The sequence below is a fragment of the Cornus florida genome, unplaced genomic scaffold (genome assembly GCF_030987335.1).
Source record: "Cornus florida cultivar Cherokee Brave unplaced genomic scaffold, ASM3098733v1 CherokeeBrave_3.0.0_Hap2_Chr06, whole genome shotgun sequence".
In the NCBI taxonomy this organism is placed as follows: Eukaryota; Viridiplantae; Streptophyta; class Magnoliopsida; order Cornales; family Cornaceae; genus Cornus; species Cornus florida.
In genome coordinates, this window is record NW_026775576.1 from 56,925,911 (window position 1) to 56,949,365 (window position 23,455).

The window sequence follows — 23,455 nt, forward strand, 5'->3', positions numbered from 1 at the left end:
GATACCACAGGGCTGTAACCCTTGGTAGGGTTCATTTTCATGAAACAGAATTCGTTTAAGAAGAAATATTGGTTTTTGTATCAACTAAATTTCTTCCTGCCCTCCCCAAGGAGCATGTACTATTTTGGTTTAAAAGTTCTCAAGTAGGACAGAAAATATTTTAAAAATTACATATGTTTAATATAATGTGCTAAGAAGCTTTGTCAATTTTTTTTACTTTAAATCTGTTGTGATTTTTTCTCTCTTTTGCAGGTTAATATTCCATTTGGACAGGATACAGAATTTTCTATAATTGGTTCTGGGGGAAACGAACATATATTACGCGCAGATAATAGTTCAATAGATACTAGCTGGTATGTCTCACATAGTCTCTCTTGATATACATATATCTTCAATGAAGACTTCCATCAAATTTATCAAACTATTAAATACTGTTATTTGAGTCCTCTGTTGTATTCTACTCCTGCTACAGAAAGGGTGGCTTTCATTTCTTACAATGTTAAATGATTACTAACTTTTTTCTTCATTCGTGAAGCATATAATACATCTTTACCCATAGTCTCCAGCTAACCCTTTAAAATTTTATTTTAGTTTAAATTATGCACTCTTCTTAAGGAACAAAAATCATATGAGTAAACAAAATAAAAAGGCTATATAACTGATGAGAGCAAATGGAAGAGGACTATTTTCAAATACTTGAACATCATAAGAAGGCTAGACTGAGTTTCCATTAATAGGAGCAGCTGATGATGTGATCAGATTGTGTGATTGTTTATGGGTCTTGAGTCATTTATATAAGTTTTAAATCTGTCTTTATTTCATGTTTAGGATATTATTGTCATTCTGGTTTTATTTATTAAGTCACATGCCTTTTAAATGAGTCATGTGACTATTTAAGGAATTTTTTGTCATTTTTTTGACTATTTATTCTGCTGGACAGAATACTAGCCTTTAAATTACATTTATATGAAGGGCTAGGATTAAATCTTTGCTAGGGCATCCCTTGTGCCTTATAAAAGGGTTGTTCCAAGTTGTAATCAGCAGTTTTTGATGTATTATCAATTTATTTAGCCTGCTACTGCAACTTTCTACCTCTCCCTTTTGGGATTGAGTTGTGGTGGGTGTTTAAGCTATTTTTTTTTAGCTTGAACTAGCTCCGTGTTTTCCCTTTTTACTGATTCTACTTTTTTTCATAAGCTGATTGCATGAATAACCTAGTGTTGGTCCAACCTATGTTGTGAGGGTTGGACTGTGGGCAGACCCAACTACAGTATTATTTTGCACAAAGTGTGGCTCTCAAACTCAAATTTTTATCCTCAAACTTTTCATGTAGAGCATTTTACAGTCCACAACTAATAGCTACCATGCAGATTGTGCTAGATTAACACTTAATGCAGCAGCACTATCTATTAGGATTCTAATTAAATTGATCAAAGTGAAAAGATCACTAACAAGATTGTGATTATTAAAATAAATAATAGAAACAACATGGAACACAGCTGAAAGGACTTTGAAAACTAGTGTGTGTCTTGAACTTGATTATAAGATGTGATCCTTCATTCATGTGCTTCTGTACCTGTGCTATCCTTTTTCTCTCCCACAAGAATCAGTGATTAAATTTGTATTGTTTTTTGGATCAACAGTCAACACTGGTTGAAATTTACATAAGGAATTGTCTAATTCATAATTGAGGCTTCTATGATAGTGTTTTATCTGTTGAATTTGGAGAAGCAGCAGATGTCCTATGCTTAAACTTTTATGTGATTTTGTTTTAATGAATGTATGTGACCTTTACTTTTTTCTCCATTTTGCAGTTCAAGAGATACAATTGTTCTCATCATGAGATTGTTTATCAGAAGGGTATGACTTCTTACTTTCAAGACATGTTTCTCAGTATGAATGGCAGGAAATTTTGGGGTTTTTTTTTTTTTTTTTTCTTTCTTTTATTTATTTACCTTAAATCCCAAGAAAAAAAAATTCTTTAAATATTAGGCACCTATTATTAGATTCTGTCATGCAGTTATATTTTCGTTTGCTCTCCAAGAGAACATTTCTCCTGTACATATATTGCCATATATTTGCATTAACAATTAAAGAGCTTCTGTGATTGATTATGAATATTTTATATAACATATGTACAATCTGCGCTGGCCACTGTATAAAAATTATTCTCTTTGCCCATTTAGATGGAACCCAGTACTCAATATTCGTATATAGATAGAAAATGTCATGCTCAAGAACTATGTGTTACCTTTGCCGGAACTGTTACAATTAACATCCAATCTACCCTGTACACTATGCTCTTCAGTGCACCTAATAGATGGTTCTTTGTCAATGCTTCTTGTTCTAGTATGCAGGATTTAAGACTTTTAAGTCACAGGTGGACTGCAGTGGCACAGGATTAGAATGATATGGTCTCATCTAACAAATCTAAAAATGATAAATAATGTAATTACTTCCGAATATTGTGGATTAGCATTTTCCTGCACACTCAGTAATAGTTCAATATTTGTTCTTTATCTAGGCGTGACTACTTCTGTGTTAACTATTGACTTGCATTTCTTCACCTGAATAGCCTTTTGCAGCTCATTTTTTTATGTGCTTGCAGAAGCTTCCTGTGGTGGTTTCCCGTTTTCCCATCCATTAGATTTATAAAAGAATTCCTCTATTATTCTTTCTATGGTTGTCATCATTTTCATCATTGAAAATTTTCAATACTCTTCTAATCATCTGCTAAAGATGTTTCTTCATCTATTTCAAAAATAATTCATAAGTTAGTCCATCATCTAAGTCTCATCTCCTTGGAGTTTATATTTATCATATCCATTTAATCCTAGAAATATTGCATATATTATTCTATTTTATTTATATATTTTTATCATAATGCCTTTTTTAATGGCATATCCAACATTTTCATTTTCTTCTATAAAGAATCCTTCAATAATATAGTTTGACAACGTCCACCCCTAATTGGTACGATGCCAATGGTTCTGTCATTGAATGAACTTAGATCATCGCTTCAGATTCCTTTTTGGCCTGAAAAGGCACTTAATTCATTGATACCTGTGGTAAAGAGTCCTATGGTGATCTCTTTTCGACCCTCTCATTATACATTTGCTTGGGCATCCATTTTACCTCCAATCCATGACTATAAATAAGCCTTAGCCTTGCATTTAAGAGGGCAGAAGACTTCTACTAAATCCTCAGGCCCGTCTTGAGGATTTAGTGGTCCACCTCTTAGTGGGATGATTTCAAGGTTCCGTCATTAAATGAACTGATATCGGTTCCTTATTGGCTTGGAAACAAACTCTTTTCATTTTTTCCTGCGGTAAAGAGTCCCGAGATGATCTGTTATCAGTTCCCACTGCTACATATTATTTATTTATTTATTGTCCGTTCTATTCTTTTCAAGTATTATTGATTTTCAAGTGACCCATTTGAACAGCCCTTCTCAGGCTTCACCTGTTGAAAGATCTTGCGCTTGGTTTGGGGTGGCAATGGAGGTGGTTGAAATTGATTCTTGGTTTTGCTAGCCCCCATTCACTGTTTTTGCCTAGTAATAGGAGAAATGATATAGATGGGTGGCTGGTCAACACTAAAAGGTCAAGAAGTCAATGTTAATTAGTTCATCTCTCTTTGTCTGTCCATGCGCGCATGCGCGTGGTGCGTGTGTTCCTGCATGCTGGGGTGTGGTTGACATGGGAAACCATACCGGAAGCATGATAGAAAACAGTGAGGCAGCATTAATGCATACAAGGCTTTTGCCGAGCTACTGACATTTAAGATACTGGCTTTCTTTCTGCAACATTTTTTTTAAAACCAGATTTCAAGTATTGACATTAAACATTTTCTTTACCATTTTACTTGCACACGCTTGATTGAATAGTCTCATTCAAGTTCAATAATTTGTTTGAAACTGTCTTCGTTTAGGTAAGCAATTGCCATCTATTGACTTCTGGATTATTCCATTTGATTGCAGGCTAGTGAGAAAAGGAAAGGGAAGAAGAGAGGCTTATTCTTTAACAAGTGAGACGCTACGGCATTTTTCAGTTGGTCACGAAATGTATGTTGTAAAGGGTGTTGTAGTTCTGTAGCTTGTGAACAATATAAACTTCACCGTAGGTAGAAAATCAGCTTGGGTGTGAAATGAGATCCGTTCTTATTTTTCTTCCATCACATTCAATACATTAATTATCCATGTCTCTCTCTCTCCATTTTTGTGTGTGTGTGTGTGTTGTGTGATGCCACTCGTATGCATGCATTCGCAAAGTGTTGCATTATTTCTCCACGACAATGGTTTGTGGCTGTTGATTAGGAAGAGTAAGCCGGCGACATTTTACAACTGCTTCTCTTTACAGTTTATGGTTCAAAAATAAGCAGAAAGAATCAATGACAATTATGTGTTGAGCAATAATTATTTTTCCTAAATGGGTTGGGTGACGTGTCACATGGAAAATGCTTAGTTTAAGCAAACGCGCACACCCTCTATATTTTGCCCCTACTTTGGGATGGAGGGCTTATAAGTTATACCATCGTATGGTTATGTATTATGTATGTATTTCGTTTCGGAGTTGAAGATTAATGATTCAAATTTCTGCAAGTGCAAAGTGGTGCGAATTTCTTGCCAAGATATTAAAATAAAATAGAAAAAAAAAAAAAAAAAAAAACATATATTACACTTGATTACTCTTCTTAAGCCTAGTTTTAGTCAAATTAGAAAATTAACCTTTGAATTTTTATTTATTTTTTCCCCAAAAATATTGATGCTATCTGATGAACAATGATGTCTTATCTAATTTGGATTTGGGTGCTCCTTCCGACTGTTGATGTCCAATTACATTGTGATTTATTATGTAGGTGTTTTCCTTATTAATTTTGTAATTAAAAATAATGTGAACGTTTGTGATTGGATCGCAATTAGAAGAGAGTATCTACTTAACGTGTTATTAATTATAAAAATTTGAACATAGTTAATACAAATATTTTTGGCACTTTATTAAATTTAATAAGGATTAGGTAGGTGGTATAACCTCTCTCTATTGCAAAGGACAGTTAAATGGTTTTTAATTAATTTTATTTCTAGTTAAATAACAATTTCACAAATGCCATAGATAACAATTTTAATCAAAATTTAATCAGGAGATGTAACTTGCAAATCTCAGAGTAGGTTAAGTAATTATGTGTAATAAAAGCGTAGGTGAGTTTTGTCATTTATGCAATGGTTAATGATATGGTTGGCACTAAATATTGTGTAAGACGTGTTAATGATAGTGTTGTAAGTATGAACAGATTTGCTTTTAGTTTTGTCAAGTCAGCTTGTCAGTGCTTGAATCTCTTCAAAATTATCACTAATGACTCAACTAATAAAAGAGAGAAATTTAACATCAAATTTGATGATATGGTTATTTACTTTTATATCGACAAGAAACTCATGCATCTCCCAAGACGTTTGAGAGAGTTTGGTGATCACATAGTCATTTCGAGAACCAATACAAATTTTAAAGTAGCCAAACCCATAAATAAAATTGTACTTACCAAAAAATAAAAATAAAAATGAAATTGCTCTAAATGAGATGGTGCTTATGAATACTATGTTTGGTTTGAAGGATTAATTGAGGAGGGATAGAAGAGAGGAGGATGGACGAGTCTTCTCCTGTTTGGTTAAAAGGAATGGAAGAGATGGAGGAAGCAAGGAGGAATGACCAACTTTGAAGTTTTTTATCGGTCAAAAATTGGGCAGAAGAGAAGAGGAAAAGAAAGAACAATTATTTCAATATATATAATACCAATTTTAACTTCAAATAAAGGCTTTTTTTTTATAATTTTATATAATGAGGGTCTATTGGTTTAAAATATTAAAATTATTCCTCCCAACTAAAAAAAAAAAGGGAAGTGGGGGGTTTAAATTTCACTCACCTCTCTTGAAATTTGTCAAGCTTTTATAGTTCAATTCAATTTACCTCCAGAAATATTTGTTGTCATTTCAGACGTCAGAAGGGCAAAATTAAAATTCTTTTCCAGTACTAAAAGAGCAAAACTAACATTTTATTCATTTTCTGTTGCTAACATTCATTTCTTAACAAATCCTATTTGTCTTGGTCAACTGCCTAAATGGAAGGAGAACTCTATTATATAAGTCATAACTCCAAAATAAGTAAGTAGGATTATAAAATGTAGGATGATGATAATATTGACAAACCTTAATAAGTAAGTAAAATTTACTTTAAAAGAAGAAAAAGAAAAAGTGTGACATATCTCATTCGTCTTTTCAATAAAAGAAAAAAGGGGAGAGATATGATATTCATTTCTTAAGAATGATCATGTGTCCATTATTATTTTTGCTCACTTTCATATTATATTTTTCCATTGGTCCAACCAAACCGAACATATATGAAAAAATATAAAAAAACAAAAACAAAAAACCAAATAGAACATAACCTTGGGCACGAAGCCAAAATGAGCTTGCTAGATTTTGCTGATTAAAATTGACATTCCTAACATTTTTTTTTGTATTTCAAAAAGATTTTATTAAAGTTCCTTCCATAGGCCTTCCATTATTGCCCACAAACAAACTATCGGGACCATAAAATAGAGAATTTCCTTGTTTGAGGGGTAAGAGGACGACGAGGTGCCCGGGTGTTGAGGATCTCCGGTGACCCACCATCGGCGACATACAACCTCCGCCGTACAGCCACCAAAACCCAATCATTCAACGCCGTTGTTCCATTAAGCGTTCACAACTTGAATCACCACCACTCAGTTGTTTCATTTCCCCGAATCCATGCGATGATTAATTGATCTAAGGATCAAGAAGAAGAGATCGGAACGGATCATCGATCACTGCTGTTAAACCCATCATCATACCAGGTAATCTCTCTCTCTCTCTCTCTCTCTATATATATATATATATATTCATTACTGTATATATGTATATGTATGTATGTTTATATAAATATCCCTCTTCTCTCCGCTTTGTTCTAACTAGGGACGAACCGGGTTCAACCCAGGTTTGAATCCAGTTACCCAACACAGACCCATTTTCAACACGACTCGCTGACCTCTCTCTCTGCCCGTCGTGTTTTTGGATTTAGATCACCGACGTGAACCAAATCTAGGGCCATTTGTGCATCTAGACTCACCGAGTCAACTCTGTCTTGGGGGAGCAATGTTGTTGTGTGAATATAAGTGGTTTGGTTGTAGCAAATCGGTGTCATGTATTGGATAACATTAGCAATAGTGATTTGAGCGCTGCATTGACTCAGCTGAGTCAAAATTTGCTTGAGGGGTAGTTAATTTTGGTGTCCTCATGGCGAGGTAGAGTCGACCCAATTCGGATTTGAGTCCCAATGGCTGGGTTTTTTTAGTTACTGAGTGCTAACCCAGTGCGTTTAATGGAAATCAATTGTTGTTTAGCTGTTCATCTCGTGAGGTTTGAATGTTCTCTTTACATTGGACTTGTTTAAGTTTTGATTGTTAAATGTTTTGCTTGGATGTTCTGGTGTATTGAGCTCACAGAATGCTAGTAATTCAGGGACTTGGTTTTGTGGATGCTGCATATATAATGGTTGTGTTTTGAGGCTTTGGTGGCACTGAATTGATCAAACAGTGAGTTTCATGCATGTGAATGTGGGTACCGGTGCCCTTCTGTACTCCGTGAGGGGATCAACCCAGAATGCTTATTACCTTTAGGTATTGGTTTGAGTTGGTTCTGTAGTTTTTGATGTGCCACTAGCAGGAATTTGAAGATTGTCATTTGGTTGTTCAAAAATCACCAAATTAAGGTCCTATTATAGAATTTGTTTTTGCTACATATTCCTTCTCATATTGAGCATAATGGTTCAGTGGGTCACCACGTTTGTGAGGCATGGATTACTACCGCACCACCACGACCATAATAACACCATGGTTGCTATCATCACTGCCACCATCAAGATCATCGTTAGAGAACACTACATTGCCATTCAGGTGTTGGTCACAAAACAACCGCTGTTGCCACTACTAGACTATTTTCCCTGCCATCATTTCAATTCTGTCATTGCTCAGTGCCATTGGTATAGTCACTAACATCACATTGCCGCCTTTGTAACTGACTCCTTTATCCCCACTACTGCCATTGTTACAATTGCCACCATCATTAATTCATTATGGTCCAATTACATCATCACTACATGTGTCACTTTCAGTGTTGGCAAACTTCATTACTTTTTTGGAACTTAATGCATTTGTCCAAATGATGAACTTTAAAACGAATTGATTCCATTCACCTCCTTTTCAATTGCCTTCATTTCAGGTATCCCAAATAATGACAAATCATCTATTTAAATGTACCCATGATTTTTAAGCACAATCAAAATATCACTCTTCATTTTTATCAATTATGGCAAGCATCTGCAGCAACAAAAAAATAAGACACATCATTTAGCAATCCTTTTTTTATTTTAAATTTTTTGTTTTTTTCAATATTTAGCAGGATCTGATTTGTAACATGACAGTGGTTATTTAGAATCATGTAGGAAATGATGATACAAATTAAGTCGTTCTGAATATTAGTTGTCAAAATCAGTATTCATATTATGAATCAGCATCCTGCTTTTCTGAATCACAAGCATGTTGTATCATTAGTTGGGTAATATACTGACAATTTCGGAAACAAATGGGTAGTAGTAGGTATGTAAAAAATGGGAAACATATACTGTAAAAATGTAGGATGCATGAATATGCAACTTTTTTTTTCTTTCTCAATGACGTAATCACATCATCTTGTGAGTGGGGCTTTTACCAAATTCACCAACTGTACTGTTTAATACCTTCTTTTTTCTTTACTTCCTAAAATCATGCATTACTATTGTGTAACACTTTTATTTTCATCCCCAAAAAATGACCCTAGCCTCATGATATGAAGAAAGTTAATGCCTTTGTACATTTATCAATTGATTATAACATTTTGGCTAACAAATTTCATTTAATCAGTCTTAGAGGAAAAGAATCCATTGATCCCCCGTCCAATGCTTCTGCCATTCCACAGCACTCCTATCTAAAATCATCAAATTCAACTGATCCCACGTTCTTTTTTAAATTGCTAGAGAGTGCTTTTGTGCGTCTGTGTGTGCAATTGGACTTTGAGGTTGCCCCTTTCCCAAGATTCAATAGGAATTGTGTGTGGACTTCTTTAGCTTATTGTAACTCTTTGATCCTTAGTCCTAGTGCTCATCGTCATCATTAGAGCCTCTTCCACGTCTTTGAAAAGCTAAAAACACTGTTTACCACTTGGAACATTTAAAAATGAACCATGGAGGACGAGGTAAGCTTGGAGTCGTTGGACATAGTTTGGGGATCAATAGCAGAAAAGCTAATGTTGAGATTGATGTGTGGTTAGATAAGAAAAAATAAAATTAGAAATGAACATGTTAATGAGACAATTGAAGGGGATAAGATGAGGATTAAGATAGTTTCGTTATGTGAGGAAGAATAGAACCAATAGTCTAACATTGGCTAAGAAAAGTAAGGAAGTATATGATAGAATGTGGTTTGAACGTTGTTATGATTGTAGAGTGGAATGACGAAAATGATTTACATAGTCAACCCCAAATAGTTGGGAAAAAGCTTTATTGAGTTGAGTTTCATCTATCTTATATGTACTCAGAATGTTTGTAATGAATGTGTATCTAGGTGTGGAACCATCCTTAACCTCATTTGCCCCTTATGGGGACTTGAACCTTCAACCTTCTACATGAAATGCAGAGATACTACTAAAGCTAAGCTTTTGGTGGTAAAACTAATATCAATAGTTAGGTCTATATTTAGTTCGTCGTGTAGCCCTTGATTAATGGGACTACTTTGGCTAATGGTCCTTTTTATAAATAATTAAGGGTATGCATAAACAAATACTTATCAAAAAACAAAAAAAGGGTATACATAAACAAAACTATAGTAAATTTGGATGTATAAAAAGTATTGAAATGATGGTGTTAGTTTATAAATACAAATACTTGTGACTCACCGGTCTACCTTTGTCTTGGTAGCTTTGGGTCTTAACTTCCAAGCCACAGGTCAAGGTTTCGAGACTGGTAGGGAGAAGAAAGAAATAAAAGAAATACTTGCGACTTGAAATTTGGAAACTTTGACTTATGAAAAAGAGCTCTCTTTAATAAGTAATTGGATCGGTTTGTACATGTAAAAATTAGTAACTCTGTCTGCATTCAATAGGATTGAAGCCCCTTAATTTGATGCTATCGGAGCTCTCTTGATTGAACACTACTTTAAATAGCAAAACATTGGAATTCAATGCAAGAGATCCCACAGTTGTGTCTGGTTCGTTATCGCATGTAGAACAGTTGGGCACATCTATCCAACATGTATGATATGTGTACCATGTTGTGTCCTGTAGACATGGATACCTTGGGTTGATAAGGTGAGTCCTTGTAGCATAGTTTAAATTTGTGTATGGTAGCACGATAACTTGAATTTTGTTATTGGAATAATAGCTATTATATTTTCTTGCAAACAATTTTATCACTACGGTATTAGTTTTAGATCTCCAATCTCAGTTTAATCTGTTAGGATTTCATGTTTTTTCCCTTATTATTAATATGTTAGATTCTGTTTTTTCTCTATAAATCTGTCCAAGTTATTGTATTCACTTCCGCCCCTGCTACCGCTTTATCGACAAGAGGATCCATGTATCATGCTGGTGTTAGACATAAACCTATGATTTTGTGTCGTGATTTTTTTTAATTATGCTTTATTCAGTTTGGCGAACTGTCATGCATCATCCCTGCTTCCGGATTAAATTTCTGTTGTGTTTAGGGTGTATGCGTAATTAAAACTACTTTAGTTTTGAGAAAGACATTAGAAGTCATGTGCTTTTTTAGGCAAGTAAGCAGGTGCCTAGCATATCAGCGAATGCAGGATCATTGTGCCCTAGATTTCTTGCAGTGGTCGCTCTTTTATGATAGATTTTATCTATAATTATATTAATTTGTAACTGTTCCAGAATGTTGAAGATTGTTATTGCTTCTCTTTCTCCCTTACTAGGGTATATTTTGATGTATCATCATATGATAATAAATTTGGAATTATCTATTGTGGCGATATATACAACAAAAAAAGCATCATGGTTGTGACTTCAAACTAACTTGTAGGACATGGCTGCGGAGACCAATAAGGACCAAAATGTAGATGAAAGTTTGGATGTATCTACTACTGAAAAGAAAGACAAGGTGACTGTTGTGAAGAAGAAGCAGGGAGGAGTTTTGTCTCGAATTTGGAATGGAGTCTTTAGGACACATGGTGATGATTTTGAGAAGCGACTGCAACATATTTCCAAGGAAGAAGCTGCTGTTCTTGCTAGAATGAAGAAGCGATCTCGGAGTTGGAGGAAGATGGCCAGGAACCTGATAGTATTCTCTGTGATTTTCGAGGTAAGTTGCGGGCTTCTTTTATTTCTGTAACAGGGACCAAAAGTTGTTTGTGCATGTGACTTGAAGCGTCAGTTCCTCTGCAAAAATGTTAAATAATTACCATGCATAACTTGGATAAATAGATATTTCTTTAGCTTGAGCTTGTTTGTGTACTTGATGACTTGATGTAATCATTGATACCATTTATAGTGTATTTTCATTTGATTTAGAGAACAAACTGTGTTTGGAACCAAATCCTTTTGGATTGGGATTGGAAAAAGGAAAAGGAAATGATTGTATTTGAAATGAAATCTCTTATTTTATTTTATTTGGAATCAAATCTCTTTTACCATTTTACCCTTATGGATTGGATTTGCCATTTATCTTTCACATAAAAGGGGCAAATTGGGTAAGTTGCAAATTTATATGTCAAGGATGGTAACTAATTTCCAGATCCAGACACTGTAAATTTTCCTCCCAAATTCCATAAAAGGAAGTTTCGTTTTTAATTCCATTTGTTCAAATAATATGAATTCGATTTTAAAATCTAAATCCCAAGAAGTCCCAGACCCAGAGTTCCAAGTTCCAAACACAGGAACATAGCCGGTGCACCACACTTGAACAACTCCTTTATGCATGCACAACATCAACCGTCAACCTACTCTCTTCTCTTCCTATAAGGAGTATTTTGGTTTTTTTTCCCACTTCTTCCCCCGCATTTCTAGCCTTATTTTTCTTTCTCTTTTACTTTTTTGACTGTATTCTCACTAACCATTTTTCCCAAAGCTGTTCTCACTTCCCTTGTAACCCACTGCAGATGCCACCTCCGTTGTTCCCATTACAATGCTGCTGACCATACCATCTATACAGCTGCTGACCATACCAACGCTCCACACACACCACCACCACCCCCCAAAAAAAGAAAAATCATTGCACCACTTCCCACATCTGTTTAGGGTAAAAAATATATCTCAGCAGCTTGGAGAGAGTTGAGTGAAAATCTCTATATTCTTAATTTTAAAGCCAAATTTTATCGAATCAAATCCTCTTTAAAATATATTTGCCCATGCTATCAGCCTAGAGTCATGCATGCAGAGGAAGTGAGGGAGGGAATGGAGGGGGAATAGTTTCTTTATCTTCTTCTTTGTGTTAAGGTGGTTTGGTTTCAATTGTCAGGTTATTGCAGTGGGTTATGCTATCATGACAACAAGATCGTTGGACTTGAACTGGAAAATGAGGGCATTCCGAATTTTGCCAATGTTCCTTTTGCCTGGTTTATCTACCCTTACTTACTCAGCACTTGCAAGCTTCACAAGGATGTGTAAGTATCTTAAAATTCCTTACAGAATTTTGTTTCCCTTGAAAATTATTTTTGCTTTTGCTGTTTATTTTTTCACTTTTAGTAGTTGGACTAATGATTTTCTAAGGACATGCATATCTATGTAAATTTTATGTTTTGGGTTTTTTTGTCATCTTGCTGAAGATGCAGTTTCATAGAAAACATTGGACGTGTTTCCATTGAATCCTTGTATACTTGAGTTTTGGAGCCTAAGCTAGGTAATTTATGTTTTGGGTATACCTTGAGGCAGTATGAGATTCCAACTTAAGTTATTGGATCTTTTTTAATTATTATTTTAGTAGAAGTTTTACTAAAATAAAGAAAGGGAAAGGGGCAATGCTTATGTACATGCAGGGTATATGGTCCCTCCCAAAGTAAAAGCCTAAGGCTACAAACAAAGTCAATATAAAGAACCATTACCACCTACTTACATATAATAATAATAATATCAACAGCTTACTGACTTTGTAACCTTAACGTACTTTCTTTCTAATTGTTGCATAGGCCTTTGTTGGGCTTTCAATCCTTCGCCTATAGGCGGTGGCTTGGTTTTGTTATCGCTCATGACTTGGTTTAGAGCTGTGTTGTCATCGGCCTTTTGAATGCCTCCTTCCTTACTTTTCTGAGAAGTCCTGGAAAATCTTTTTTTATTTATTTATTGTTACTTGTCTCGTTTACTGCTCTTTCTTCTTTTAAGATGTGATGAATTTTGATTTGGACTACTCAAAGAGCATATAGAAATACCATACTATCACTCTTATTCATAAATAGTCCTAATATGGCTTTTATGGCCACTTGCCATGACAAATAAAAAATACAGCGGTTAATTGGCAGAAATATGGAGGATGAAATAGAAGTAGCTGTATATCATGAAGTGAAGAAAATCAAAATTGCATTTAGGTTACTTGTAGTACAACAACAAGAAGCCTTTTTCCCAACTACTTGAGGTCGGCTACATGAATCCTATGACATCAAATTTTAATACCCTTGTGCAATTTTGCAACTTTAAAGGAATTTCCTTGCAACTACACTTTATTTTTCTCTTTTAATCCGTTACAATTACACTTTCAAGCTGGTTAAGTTTTGACTAAATAGGTTTACAGCTGATTGGAGGAGCATTTTTTTATTTATTAGAGTGGAGAAACAAGAGTACAAGGGTATTTACCAGGGAAAAAAGAAAAAGAAAACAAGAGTACATGGGTAGGAGAATGAGGAATCCTTCAAGCCTGATTAGCAGATAAACCCAAATGAAAAAGAAAAAAAATAAAAAATTTGACAAACGCTTGGGAAAAACAATCTCTACCTGCATCAGTCTAAAGAATGCTCAAGAAGGATAAAATGCCGCCCCCAACCCCACCCCCCCTCCTTCTCTCTCCTTCTCTCTCAATTGCATAGTAGTTTTAGGCTTTTAGCTGACCCATCAGCTTAATCATGAGTGATGTAGGGATCCATCTGTTCTTCTGCTCTAAGTCGTGGTCAAATCATTAATGTATTTCATAAAGCGATTAGTGCCACAATCTTGTTGCCAATTATTAACAACCTCAAATTTCTTGAAGCCTCTAAGAGGGTTATGGTCTCTAGGTTAATAGCAAACCTTTTGCGGGCAAGCCTAGAGAATATAAAACGGTGCTTCAGCCTTCCATAGAATTTTTAAAATTCTCCGTTTTCTTATCATATTGGATTCTGATGAGCAGCAGCTATTTTAATAGAATGCAACTCATCACGGAGGTGGACGTTTCCTCAGAGTAGAGATAACAATACTTTGAGAATGGAAAGAAGACATGTGGCGCCTTTGTGTTTTCACCATAATCATGGTGATCACAACTTAGTGCATGTGCTTCAACACAATCGCTAGGTTATGATGTACTATGCGCTTTCATTTTGATCATGGGGATTGCAACACAACGTAAAAAATTGTACTTTTTTATCACAACGCATTGCGAAAGGTTTAAACCACAATCGCAGAATTACAATTAGATGCTGATGGTCACGTCATAATTGATCGCCAAGCTTGAGCTTGTACCTGAATGTTGCCTCTGACGCAGGTAAGCACATTAAATACTCAAGTGTAGAGACCTTACTGAATAGTATGCACCAGGAAAATCATGCATGGAGAGGCGGTCGTGTGTTCTACTAGAAGGTCGCCAGGCACGTGTAGTCTAATGAGATACACACAGTTCTTCGAGTTGCCATGTAGCGCATCGTCATTGAGGGGTGGATTGTCAAGTTAATGGGTTGCTACATATTATAGTTTTTTTTATATCTATGTATGTTCACGTACCATGAATCATGATGGAACCACACATTCACACTACTCTCTTTCTGGGGAAGAGTTTCATTCTGATTAGAAATCTAATTTTTGTTTACCCATGTGATTTTACAGGTGATCGCAAGGACCAGAAAACTTTGGAAAGGCTTCGGGTCGAAAGGCAAGAAAAAATTGATGAACTTAAAGAGAAGACAAATTACTACAGTACACAACAGCTCATTCAGGTGATATAATTAGAAGCTAGCCATGTTGTATTCTTGTTGTGTTGCTTGTGGAGATTATCACATAATTTTTGTGATAGATCTCTACCTTTGAAGTTCTATTGTTTTATGATTTAAAATTTGAATGCATAGGGAATAAGTAATGCATCAAAGGAATATTCAGGATGAGGCACAAGATTGAGATTTTTCTCTCTTATTTATTTTATTATTATTATTAAACACTCGGAAATATGAACTGATTTTTTTAACGATTCTTAATGAATATTCCAAGGTGTATTTATGAGTAATGGCCTGTAAATTAAATTTCAAGGTGTTGTGCACACTACCAGTATAATAATTAATAATTTGCACTTATATTATGGCCACAAATGCATATTAAAACAAAAAATAAACATGTCATATTCACAAAAATTATATTGAACTGATAACTTAGTTGGAAATGAGTATACATGTAGTTGGCACTTGGGAATCATATACGTAAAAGATTATATACTCTTACTTATTAGCTTGTTTCTATTTTTAAATAAATTTTCAATGAATTTTACTAATTATGTAAATTTCAAGTCTCGAATTCTTGTAAGGTTTTAGCCATTGGTGACCGGTCTAGGTACAAAGCTCCAATAAGGTATCAAGAGGGACCAAAAGAACTTTGTATTTGATTTTTTATGCAAAACAATTTTACATCAATATATGCGTAATATGGATTATGTTTATAACTTATATTATACACAAATTAGTTGTTTACTGAAATTTTCTTAACTGTTAATATCAAGTTCCAAACACTTAGAATGTAAATCTACTGGAAAGTATCGAGTTTTTTACTTCCTGAGTTGTAAATCTATAGTTTGGTAGGGTTGGAGTTTTGGTTTCTGTCTATTTGTTGGCCTCAAGATTTAGAAAAAGAATGAGAGAAGGCTGAAAATAGGGGTTTTAACCGAAAATCACGGTCATCTCAAATTATTTTTTGTTTTGGCCTAGATCTTGGCCTGCCTCATACTCAAGTGTGGTTGAGTTGGAGTCGATCAGTCAAGTCGGAATTATGCTAACAAATAAGTTGTGAATGTTAGAATGATATCTCAAAATGCCTGGTTAAAAGACTAAACTAAAAATGTAAAATTTATTTTGAAAGAAAAATGAATTTAGATGAACCTAACGGTGTCTTGTTTTGGTAGTCTATTTTGGTGATTATTCATCTCATATTCAGTCCACTCAGATAATTGGTAATTGTGGGAGACAAAATTCTATCATTTAATGGATTAATTACCAAATTTATTTAACTAATTTGCTAAAACTTTTAAACTTTGGACAAAACATACATTTTCAAACAATATTTTCAACATACTCATATACAATTTGCAACTCTTAAAGGTGAAAGGGAAAAATAAAAAAAAAAATTTAAATTAAGTCACTATGTGAAATGTTGCTGAGACAGGCAAGTCACACTGTGTTTCATTGGTCGAGAATAACATTGACCCAAGTATGACATGAGAATATTATCACGCTTTCTTCTCTGAGTGTTTGTATCTCTAGATAATTCCTTCTTACTTTACAACAAATTGTTATGAAGTAATGGAACTGTGAATTTGTATCCACTATGGAAGCTAGTTGGTTACTCTTAGAACTATTAATGATTAGAAATTATCAAATCATTACATTTTAAGTATTGAAGGTTCACTGTTTCTGCATAACTGGGTCATCAAGCATAAGATTAACTTCTAGGCTGAGACTTTGTTCATCTTTGAGTGGTTGCCTCTATTATATAATTGCATCTATCATAACAATTCCCTACAAATGCATTATCTTTGTACTTGAAACTGCATGATATACTTACTGCAATCTCTTATGCAGAGATATGACACTGATCCAGCAGCAAAGGCAGCTGCTGCAAGTATCCTTGCATCCAAGTTGGGTTCAGATTCTGGCTTTAATATATATGTTGGGGATGAGTCCAAGCTCGGTTCCCCTACAGGAAAGAGCAATGATGTTGAAGTCATGCAATCTAGTGGGCTCCGCAATCGAAAACAATTGCAAACTAGATCTGGTATCCCAGGGAGCACTGTATTCGATCATGCTGATGAGGAAATGCTCCATCATGAAGGTAATGAGAGCCCTGAGTCTTCTAAGAACAATCAGCTGGTTGTGGAACATCACCATGACCCGGGATCAACCACACATGACGGGGGATGGATTGCTCGAATTGCTGCACTGCTTGTGGGCGAGGATCCAACGGAGTCTTATGCCCTTATATGCGGCAACTGTCATATGCACAATGGTGAGTGGACTGGGTTGCACATTCTTGAATTTTTTATAGATTTATTTTTGCCTCTTATTTTCTGAAGAGAGCCCTCCAACAATGAGATTTAAGTTTTGTTCTATGCTGAATGTGATGGAACGAATCAACCAAATTTGTCTCCTTTTTTTTTTTTCTTTTTGTGCAGGGCTTGCAAGGAAGGAGGATTTCCCATACTTAACTTACTACTGCCCACATTGCAATGCTCTGAATAGGTCAAAACAACTTGAAGAGAGTGGTTCTGTTTCCAACCCCCCAATTGTGGCTCTCTCGCCCACAACAGGTGATGTTAACATGGTCCACAGTGGTGGTCATTCCATGAATGACGAGACGACATCTTCAAGCAGTGAGACTGTGGCAGCTGCTGTGGAAACCAAGGAAGATAAAGAAGGATAGTTTCTGGGGATCCATTCGGTTAAAGGCAGACTTCATGCAGAATTACATAGGTCAAAGAGGGGTAAGAGCCGTTTTAGATGCTGAGGCCGTGAAGAGTTTGCTTCTTGCTTGTGTGCGTAATGCTGAGATTTCTTAACCAAGGAACTTGTTCCGAGAATTACATAGGTCAAAGAGGGGTGATCTTTTTCTTTGTCAATAAGTTGTGTGTTCGTTATAGATAAGAGCCGATTTGAGTGCTGGGTGAAGGGTTTACTTCTTTCTTGGTTGCATAATGTTGAGATTTCATAACTGGGGAACTTTGTTCAGTTGTTCTGAATGATTTTATACATAGATCACACGGCATGGTTGCCAACCTCAGTTTGTTTGGGTTTTAAGCCATTTAGGTAGTTCCTTTTGGGCTTGAGTTTTCTTCAGTTTTCAACTCTTGCTGTTGTTGGGCGTGCGTGGTTCCAGAATTATGTACATGGGCAGTTGTTGACATTGACATCAATGGCAAATATATATAGATATATATGTATGAAGCTGTATCTAGGCGTTGTCTGTCAACATTTTTGTGGATTGTCTACACAGGAATATTTATATGTTGTGTTCAGAAGCTAAAAAGTATAGATTGATTGGCCAACTGTTATTATAATATGATGATAATCGGTAGTTTCAAGGGAGAAACCCAAGGGTTTGTGAATGAATTATATTTTTCTTATTTGGAATTTTTTATTTTTTATTATTATTATTTTTTCCCTTGGATACACAATGCCACCATATGTTAGGAACATAGAACCACAAAACATATTTTTTTTGAGGTTTTTCTTTTTTGTTTTTTCCTTTTACCGTGGTTGGTGTTCTAAAAGAAATTGGATACTCTCATTCAGTGGAGAGGCTAGAGTATTCACCTTAAGATTAAATAGTGTACGTTTATGAAAGAAATTAACTAAATTTTAAAAATAATTCGAACCATGGGCATTTGTAAGCACGTCCTCAGAAATCGGATAATTACATTCACATTTTGCATCAAAATTCATATCATTTCGAATAAATCCATTACAATACTATTCACAAATGAAAATAATTAGTATCAAGTTGTCTAATAATTTTAGTTCTAATGGGTTGGCCTAGTTGGAAAAAATTTAGGTCCTGATGCCCATGCAACACCAGGTCTCACGATCTATTCTTCCTATGTGCAAATAATTCCTTAGGGGCCATCTCCCGCATACATAGTCCGAATTTTACACGATCTATATAAGGACTCGAACACCTCAATTATTGAAAATATATATATAGTATCATTTTCAATGAAGGAGATTCTACGCCTTTGCAATTTTTTTTTTTTTTTTCAAAGGTAAAAAGTATTAAAAGTTAGATTAGTAGATGTATAAAGTAAAAGTTTGATATTCTAAAATTCACCAAAGATACTGACCACTGGACTATCGAAAAATTTGCATGAATATAAGATGCCATGGAATGTAAATTATGCTAGTTCAAACTTTAAGATAATAATACATTCGCATTTATTACATACTCGAGTTCGCAAGGTGCCTGACAAAAATGAAATTCATTTAGGGTATGTTTTGGATACATGTTCCCATCTTTTTTCCTTACTTTTTTTTGGTTTAATTTTCAAATTTCCAAAGTATGGAAATTGGAAATGGAAACTTACTTTGAAAACCATAATTTTCAATTCTACAACAATAATTTCAAAAGTCGAGTAAAGTCACCATCATTATGTTATTACAAAGAAATAATTTCATTAGATGAATTACAACAATACATTACAAAAAAAAAAAAAAGGACACTATTAGCGCCATAGCCAATGTTCATCCCTTTCTATATACCGGATGCTGGACTGAGGAAAAAAATTAACTAAAAATAAAATAAAATAATAAAAACAAAAACAAAATTTCTAGTGACAAAGTTGATACGTACATTGCATGGCCAACCATCCCATGCAACACCTTTTCATGATCTAGTACTATCCTAACTTCTGCCGCCGAGTGCTATCACCGACAAAGAGACTCATGGCATGACGGAGAAGATTCAGATTCAGATTCAGATTCAGATGCCGTAAGGCGGGGGCTTGGGCAAGCCCTTGACGACGCCACAGAGAGTGGCGTCGTCGGGGATGTTATATTCGTCCCGGAGGGAGCGCGCAGGAGAGACAACACTGATGTAGAGCTGTTGTCCCAGATAGTGCCTCTCTAGAGCCATTGATCTCAAGCTCCACATTCCAGGGTTGTCAAATGACGTCATGATGGCTGCCCAAGATTTCGGGTAGACTTGGATGGTGTATCTGCTTACTGCGTCAAGAAGATTGTAGTTTCTTCTCTTTTCTGGACTCCATTTACCTGTTTCAATCCTGCAAATTGCATGCAAAAATGCATCGCATCATTTTTTGGCTACTTCAAATTATATATATATATATTATCGAGACACACATAGTTGTGGGAGCAAGGTGTTATTGTTGCCATTACAAAAATTTATTGTTGGTGGGATCCTAATCCAATGAAACTCTTTTCAATCTGTATGGTCATGTAATAAGATGAAACTATGGACAAGTTATTATTATTTTTTTTGGGTAAATTATTATTATTAAATTTTTTTTTTTTTTTTTTTTTTTTTTTTTTTTCCTTTCAAGTGTATCATGAAAATGTGATGATGAGATTTTTTTATAAAGTTCCCTAATTACATAAAATCAGGGACGGACTTAGAAAATAAGGTAAGGGGGGTAATAATGACATCTTTTATTAATTTCAGGGGATCAATAGTAGTATTTTAGAGATATATAGCTGAAAAAGAGCAACTTAGTAGGATATATTAATAATAATAAAAAAATAAAAATAAAATCAGGCAATGTAGGTCCGTGCATACAACTCCCTTTCTTTTATATGAAAAAAAAATCATAAAAGAATATATATATTTTTATTCTTTTAAAGGGCAGATACCGAGGACAATCGTGACAAATTTGGATGTGGTGATTCGAATACATATGAACTGCATTATGGATGTTATGGATTTAATGAATGAGATTGAAAAGGTACGACTGTCCAAAACTGCTATTTTTAAAATTTAAAAAAAAAAAAAATTAAATTAAAATTGTATTAGTCATTTTACTTACGCGACTGGAAAGAAGGCATATCCATTCAAGTGCCATGACTGAACTCCCTTTTCAGTGTTCTCCAAAATGATCTCTATAAAGTTCCGGAATGTGGCATTCACCACATTAGGCACCACCTTGATCTTGTCCTCGGCCGGCGGTTCATCGCCGATGCTATCATATTTGAACACCTTCTCCGCCGCTCCAAAGTACTCAGCAAGCTTCAACGGGGTGGCAGTGTCTGTATGCGACACCCCATTGACGGCATACCGGAGCTTTCCCTCCACCACGCCATGAGAGTTAGCCAGCTTGATTGTCCGGGTAACGTTGATTTTCCCGTAGTGGTACGAGCCCTGTGGGTTCGGACGGGCTGCACTGGCTGTGAGGTTCCACCGGAAGGTCCGGAACTGGTTCAGCGACCACGCCCACCCGGTCGGTCCTGGTGGTATTGCCGGAGAGGCCGGACCTTTTCCGTCAGTGTAACGAAAAATGGCTGCACCTTGGAGATGGTATTTGGTGAATCTTGTGGAAGCCACCATGTAGTAGTCCTGCGGGTCTTGGTCGGCGGTGACCAGGAGCGACATGCACTGACCTAAGTGCACGTCCATAGAGTCATACACGTTTTGCACCGTGTGAGAACCCTCCATTTCCACAAGCTTCATTTTGTGGCCTTGGATTCTAAAATTGAGCGTGTTCTTCATGCCTACATTACAAACCCTATAACGGTATACCATACCGGGTTTCATAGTGTACATGGGCTCATCCTTGCCGTCCATCTTTGCATTCTTGCCGTTGATGATGACTCCGTCCGGCCTACGTATCGACCGGCCACTATCGAGGATCTTTCTTAAAGCGGAGTGGCTCTTAATGTACCAGTCGCCTATGAGGACGGTGTACTCGTCCTCCGGGTTTGGGAATGGGACAGGGATGAGGGGGCGGCTGTGGACACGGAGGCCTCCGAAGCCCCCAGCAGCGCGGTGGACGGAGGTGGAGGGGTAGTAAAAGTAGGTTCCGATTTGGTCCTTGACTTGAAAATGGTAGGTGTAATTGGTTCCGGGGGAGATGGGACAGTTGGTGCCAACCATTCCGTCCTGCCAAGAATTCTTTCTCTGCTGAATTCCTTTCCATGTTAGAAGGAAAGGCTCGTCAATGTTGTTGAACACATTGACAACGATGTTGTTGTTGGAAGTACAGTTGATGTTTGGTCCCGGGAACTCACCATTGATGAGAATAACTTGTTGGGGGACACCAAGGGGTGATAGGGTGCCATATGTGATATTCCATGTGAAATACAAGTAAGGGTCCTCTCCTTGGACCAATGACCATAGACATGATGATATCAATGAAACAAGAACCAATGTCTCCCTACTCATCTCTCTCCCTATATATTTTCACTCTTCTTTTCTGCCTCTCTCTCTCTCTCTCTGTCTATTGTGGGGTGTATTCAGAGGATTTCAGAGCCCCAATGAGCTTTTATACGAAAGGGGCAAATGGAGAGCCGTTCAATTCTCCCACAAAACACTATGACCATAACCAAACACTAGGCAGCTCAATCTTTTGCCTTTTGATCCTTGCATTATGGTCTTCCTTTCATCTCTCTCACCATCTTTTCTACCACATCTCTCTCACTTTCTTTGCTCTCTCTCTCTCCCCATATATAGAAAATTAGAAAATTGAGTCCAAATTAGGTTTTGTGAGGATCAAAGAGCTAATTCACCAGATGTAATGGACTTTTATTAATTATCCAAAAAAAATTGTAACTAGTGAATACTGACAAATGATTACAATACAATTCAATAAATTGAATTAAAATATATATATATATATATATATATATATATATATATATATCATTTCAAGGACCTGACCTGGTTTTACACAGACCGGTATAGTTTGGATAATTACTCGGACCTCCCTAAAAATGTAACTAAAAACTTCCCTTTTTGTTACGGTCAACGAATTTTGTTTATGTCATGTACTGAATAATTTGAAATTTCCATATTACTATTTGAAATTTCCATATTACACACATACAGATGGATACTATAGTCATTTAGCATAATAAGTTAAGGACATTTTAGTAAATTAAATAAATCTATTAGTACATTTGACTGTCCATTACTAGAAAGGAATGTGTGGGTTAATTTTAATTTTAGGAGAAATCGAGTAATTTTTCAAATCATAGAGAAAGATCCTATAATTATGACAAACACGAGGGAGGCCAGTATAATTTACACTATTTTTATTGACGCCATAAAATCCCAGTTCTATAAATGTTTTTAAATAAGTTCAAATCGTATTCCCCTTTCCCAATAAAATACCTATAATGCCCCTTTTCATTGAAATACTAAAAAAAAAAAAAAAAAAAAAAAAAAAAAAAAAAAAAAAAAAAAAAACCATTTAAAAGACTCAGTTCATATTATATTAATGTGTGTGCATGTGAGATATTATTA

At 35.5% G+C, this 23,455-nt stretch overlaps 3 protein-coding genes across 6 annotated transcripts in view; 2 read left to right on the top strand and 1 right to left on the bottom strand.

The window, feature by feature from the left end:
* Positions 1-5,887, top strand: part of LOC132311579 (uncharacterized) — a 60,862-nt gene extending 54,975 nt beyond the window's left edge. For all 3 annotated transcript variants that reach the window (XM_059809561.1, XM_059809563.1, XM_059809562.1), the window contains 3 exons: positions 253-353; positions 1,815-1,860; positions 3,980-5,887. In XM_059809561.1, coding sequence (XP_059665544.1) covers positions 253-353; positions 1,815-1,860; positions 3,980-4,030 — 198 coding nt within the window. In that variant the 3' untranslated portion in view covers positions 4,031-5,887. The remainder of the gene's footprint in view (positions 1-252; positions 354-1,814; positions 1,861-3,979) is intronic.
* Positions 5,888-6,394: 507 nt separating this feature from the next.
* On the top strand, positions 6,395-18,536 carry LOC132311580 (uncharacterized protein At2g24330-like). 2 transcript variants are annotated; one of them, XM_059809566.1, is made up of 7 exons: positions 6,395-6,867; positions 7,532-7,689; positions 11,142-11,420; positions 12,576-12,720; positions 15,122-15,231; positions 17,077-17,500; positions 17,667-18,536. In XM_059809566.1, the coding sequence occupies exons 3-7, from the start codon at positions 11,145-11,147 to the stop codon at positions 17,912-17,914; spliced, it is 1,203 nt and encodes a 400-aa protein (XP_059665549.1). In that variant the 5' UTR covers positions 6,395-6,867; positions 7,532-7,689; positions 11,142-11,144; the 3' UTR covers positions 17,915-18,536. The 2 variants fall into 2 exon arrangements, with proteins under 2 accessions (XP_059665549.1, XP_059665548.1); XM_059809565.1 differs by lacking the exon at positions 7,532-7,689 and having other exon boundaries at positions 6,400-6,867.
* A 581-nt stretch (positions 18,537-19,117) lies between these two features.
* LOC132311581 (L-ascorbate oxidase homolog) lies at positions 19,118-22,415 on the bottom strand. The gene is made up of 2 exons (XM_059809567.1): positions 21,024-22,415; positions 19,118-20,264 (listed from the first exon to the last, which is right to left on the bottom strand). Exons 1-2 carry the CDS (start codon positions 22,373-22,375, stop codon positions 19,964-19,966), a joined length of 1,653 nt encoding a protein of 550 aa, XP_059665550.1. The 5' UTR covers positions 22,376-22,415; the 3' UTR covers positions 19,118-19,963.
* Between the last annotated feature and the right edge of the window lie 1,040 nt (positions 22,416-23,455).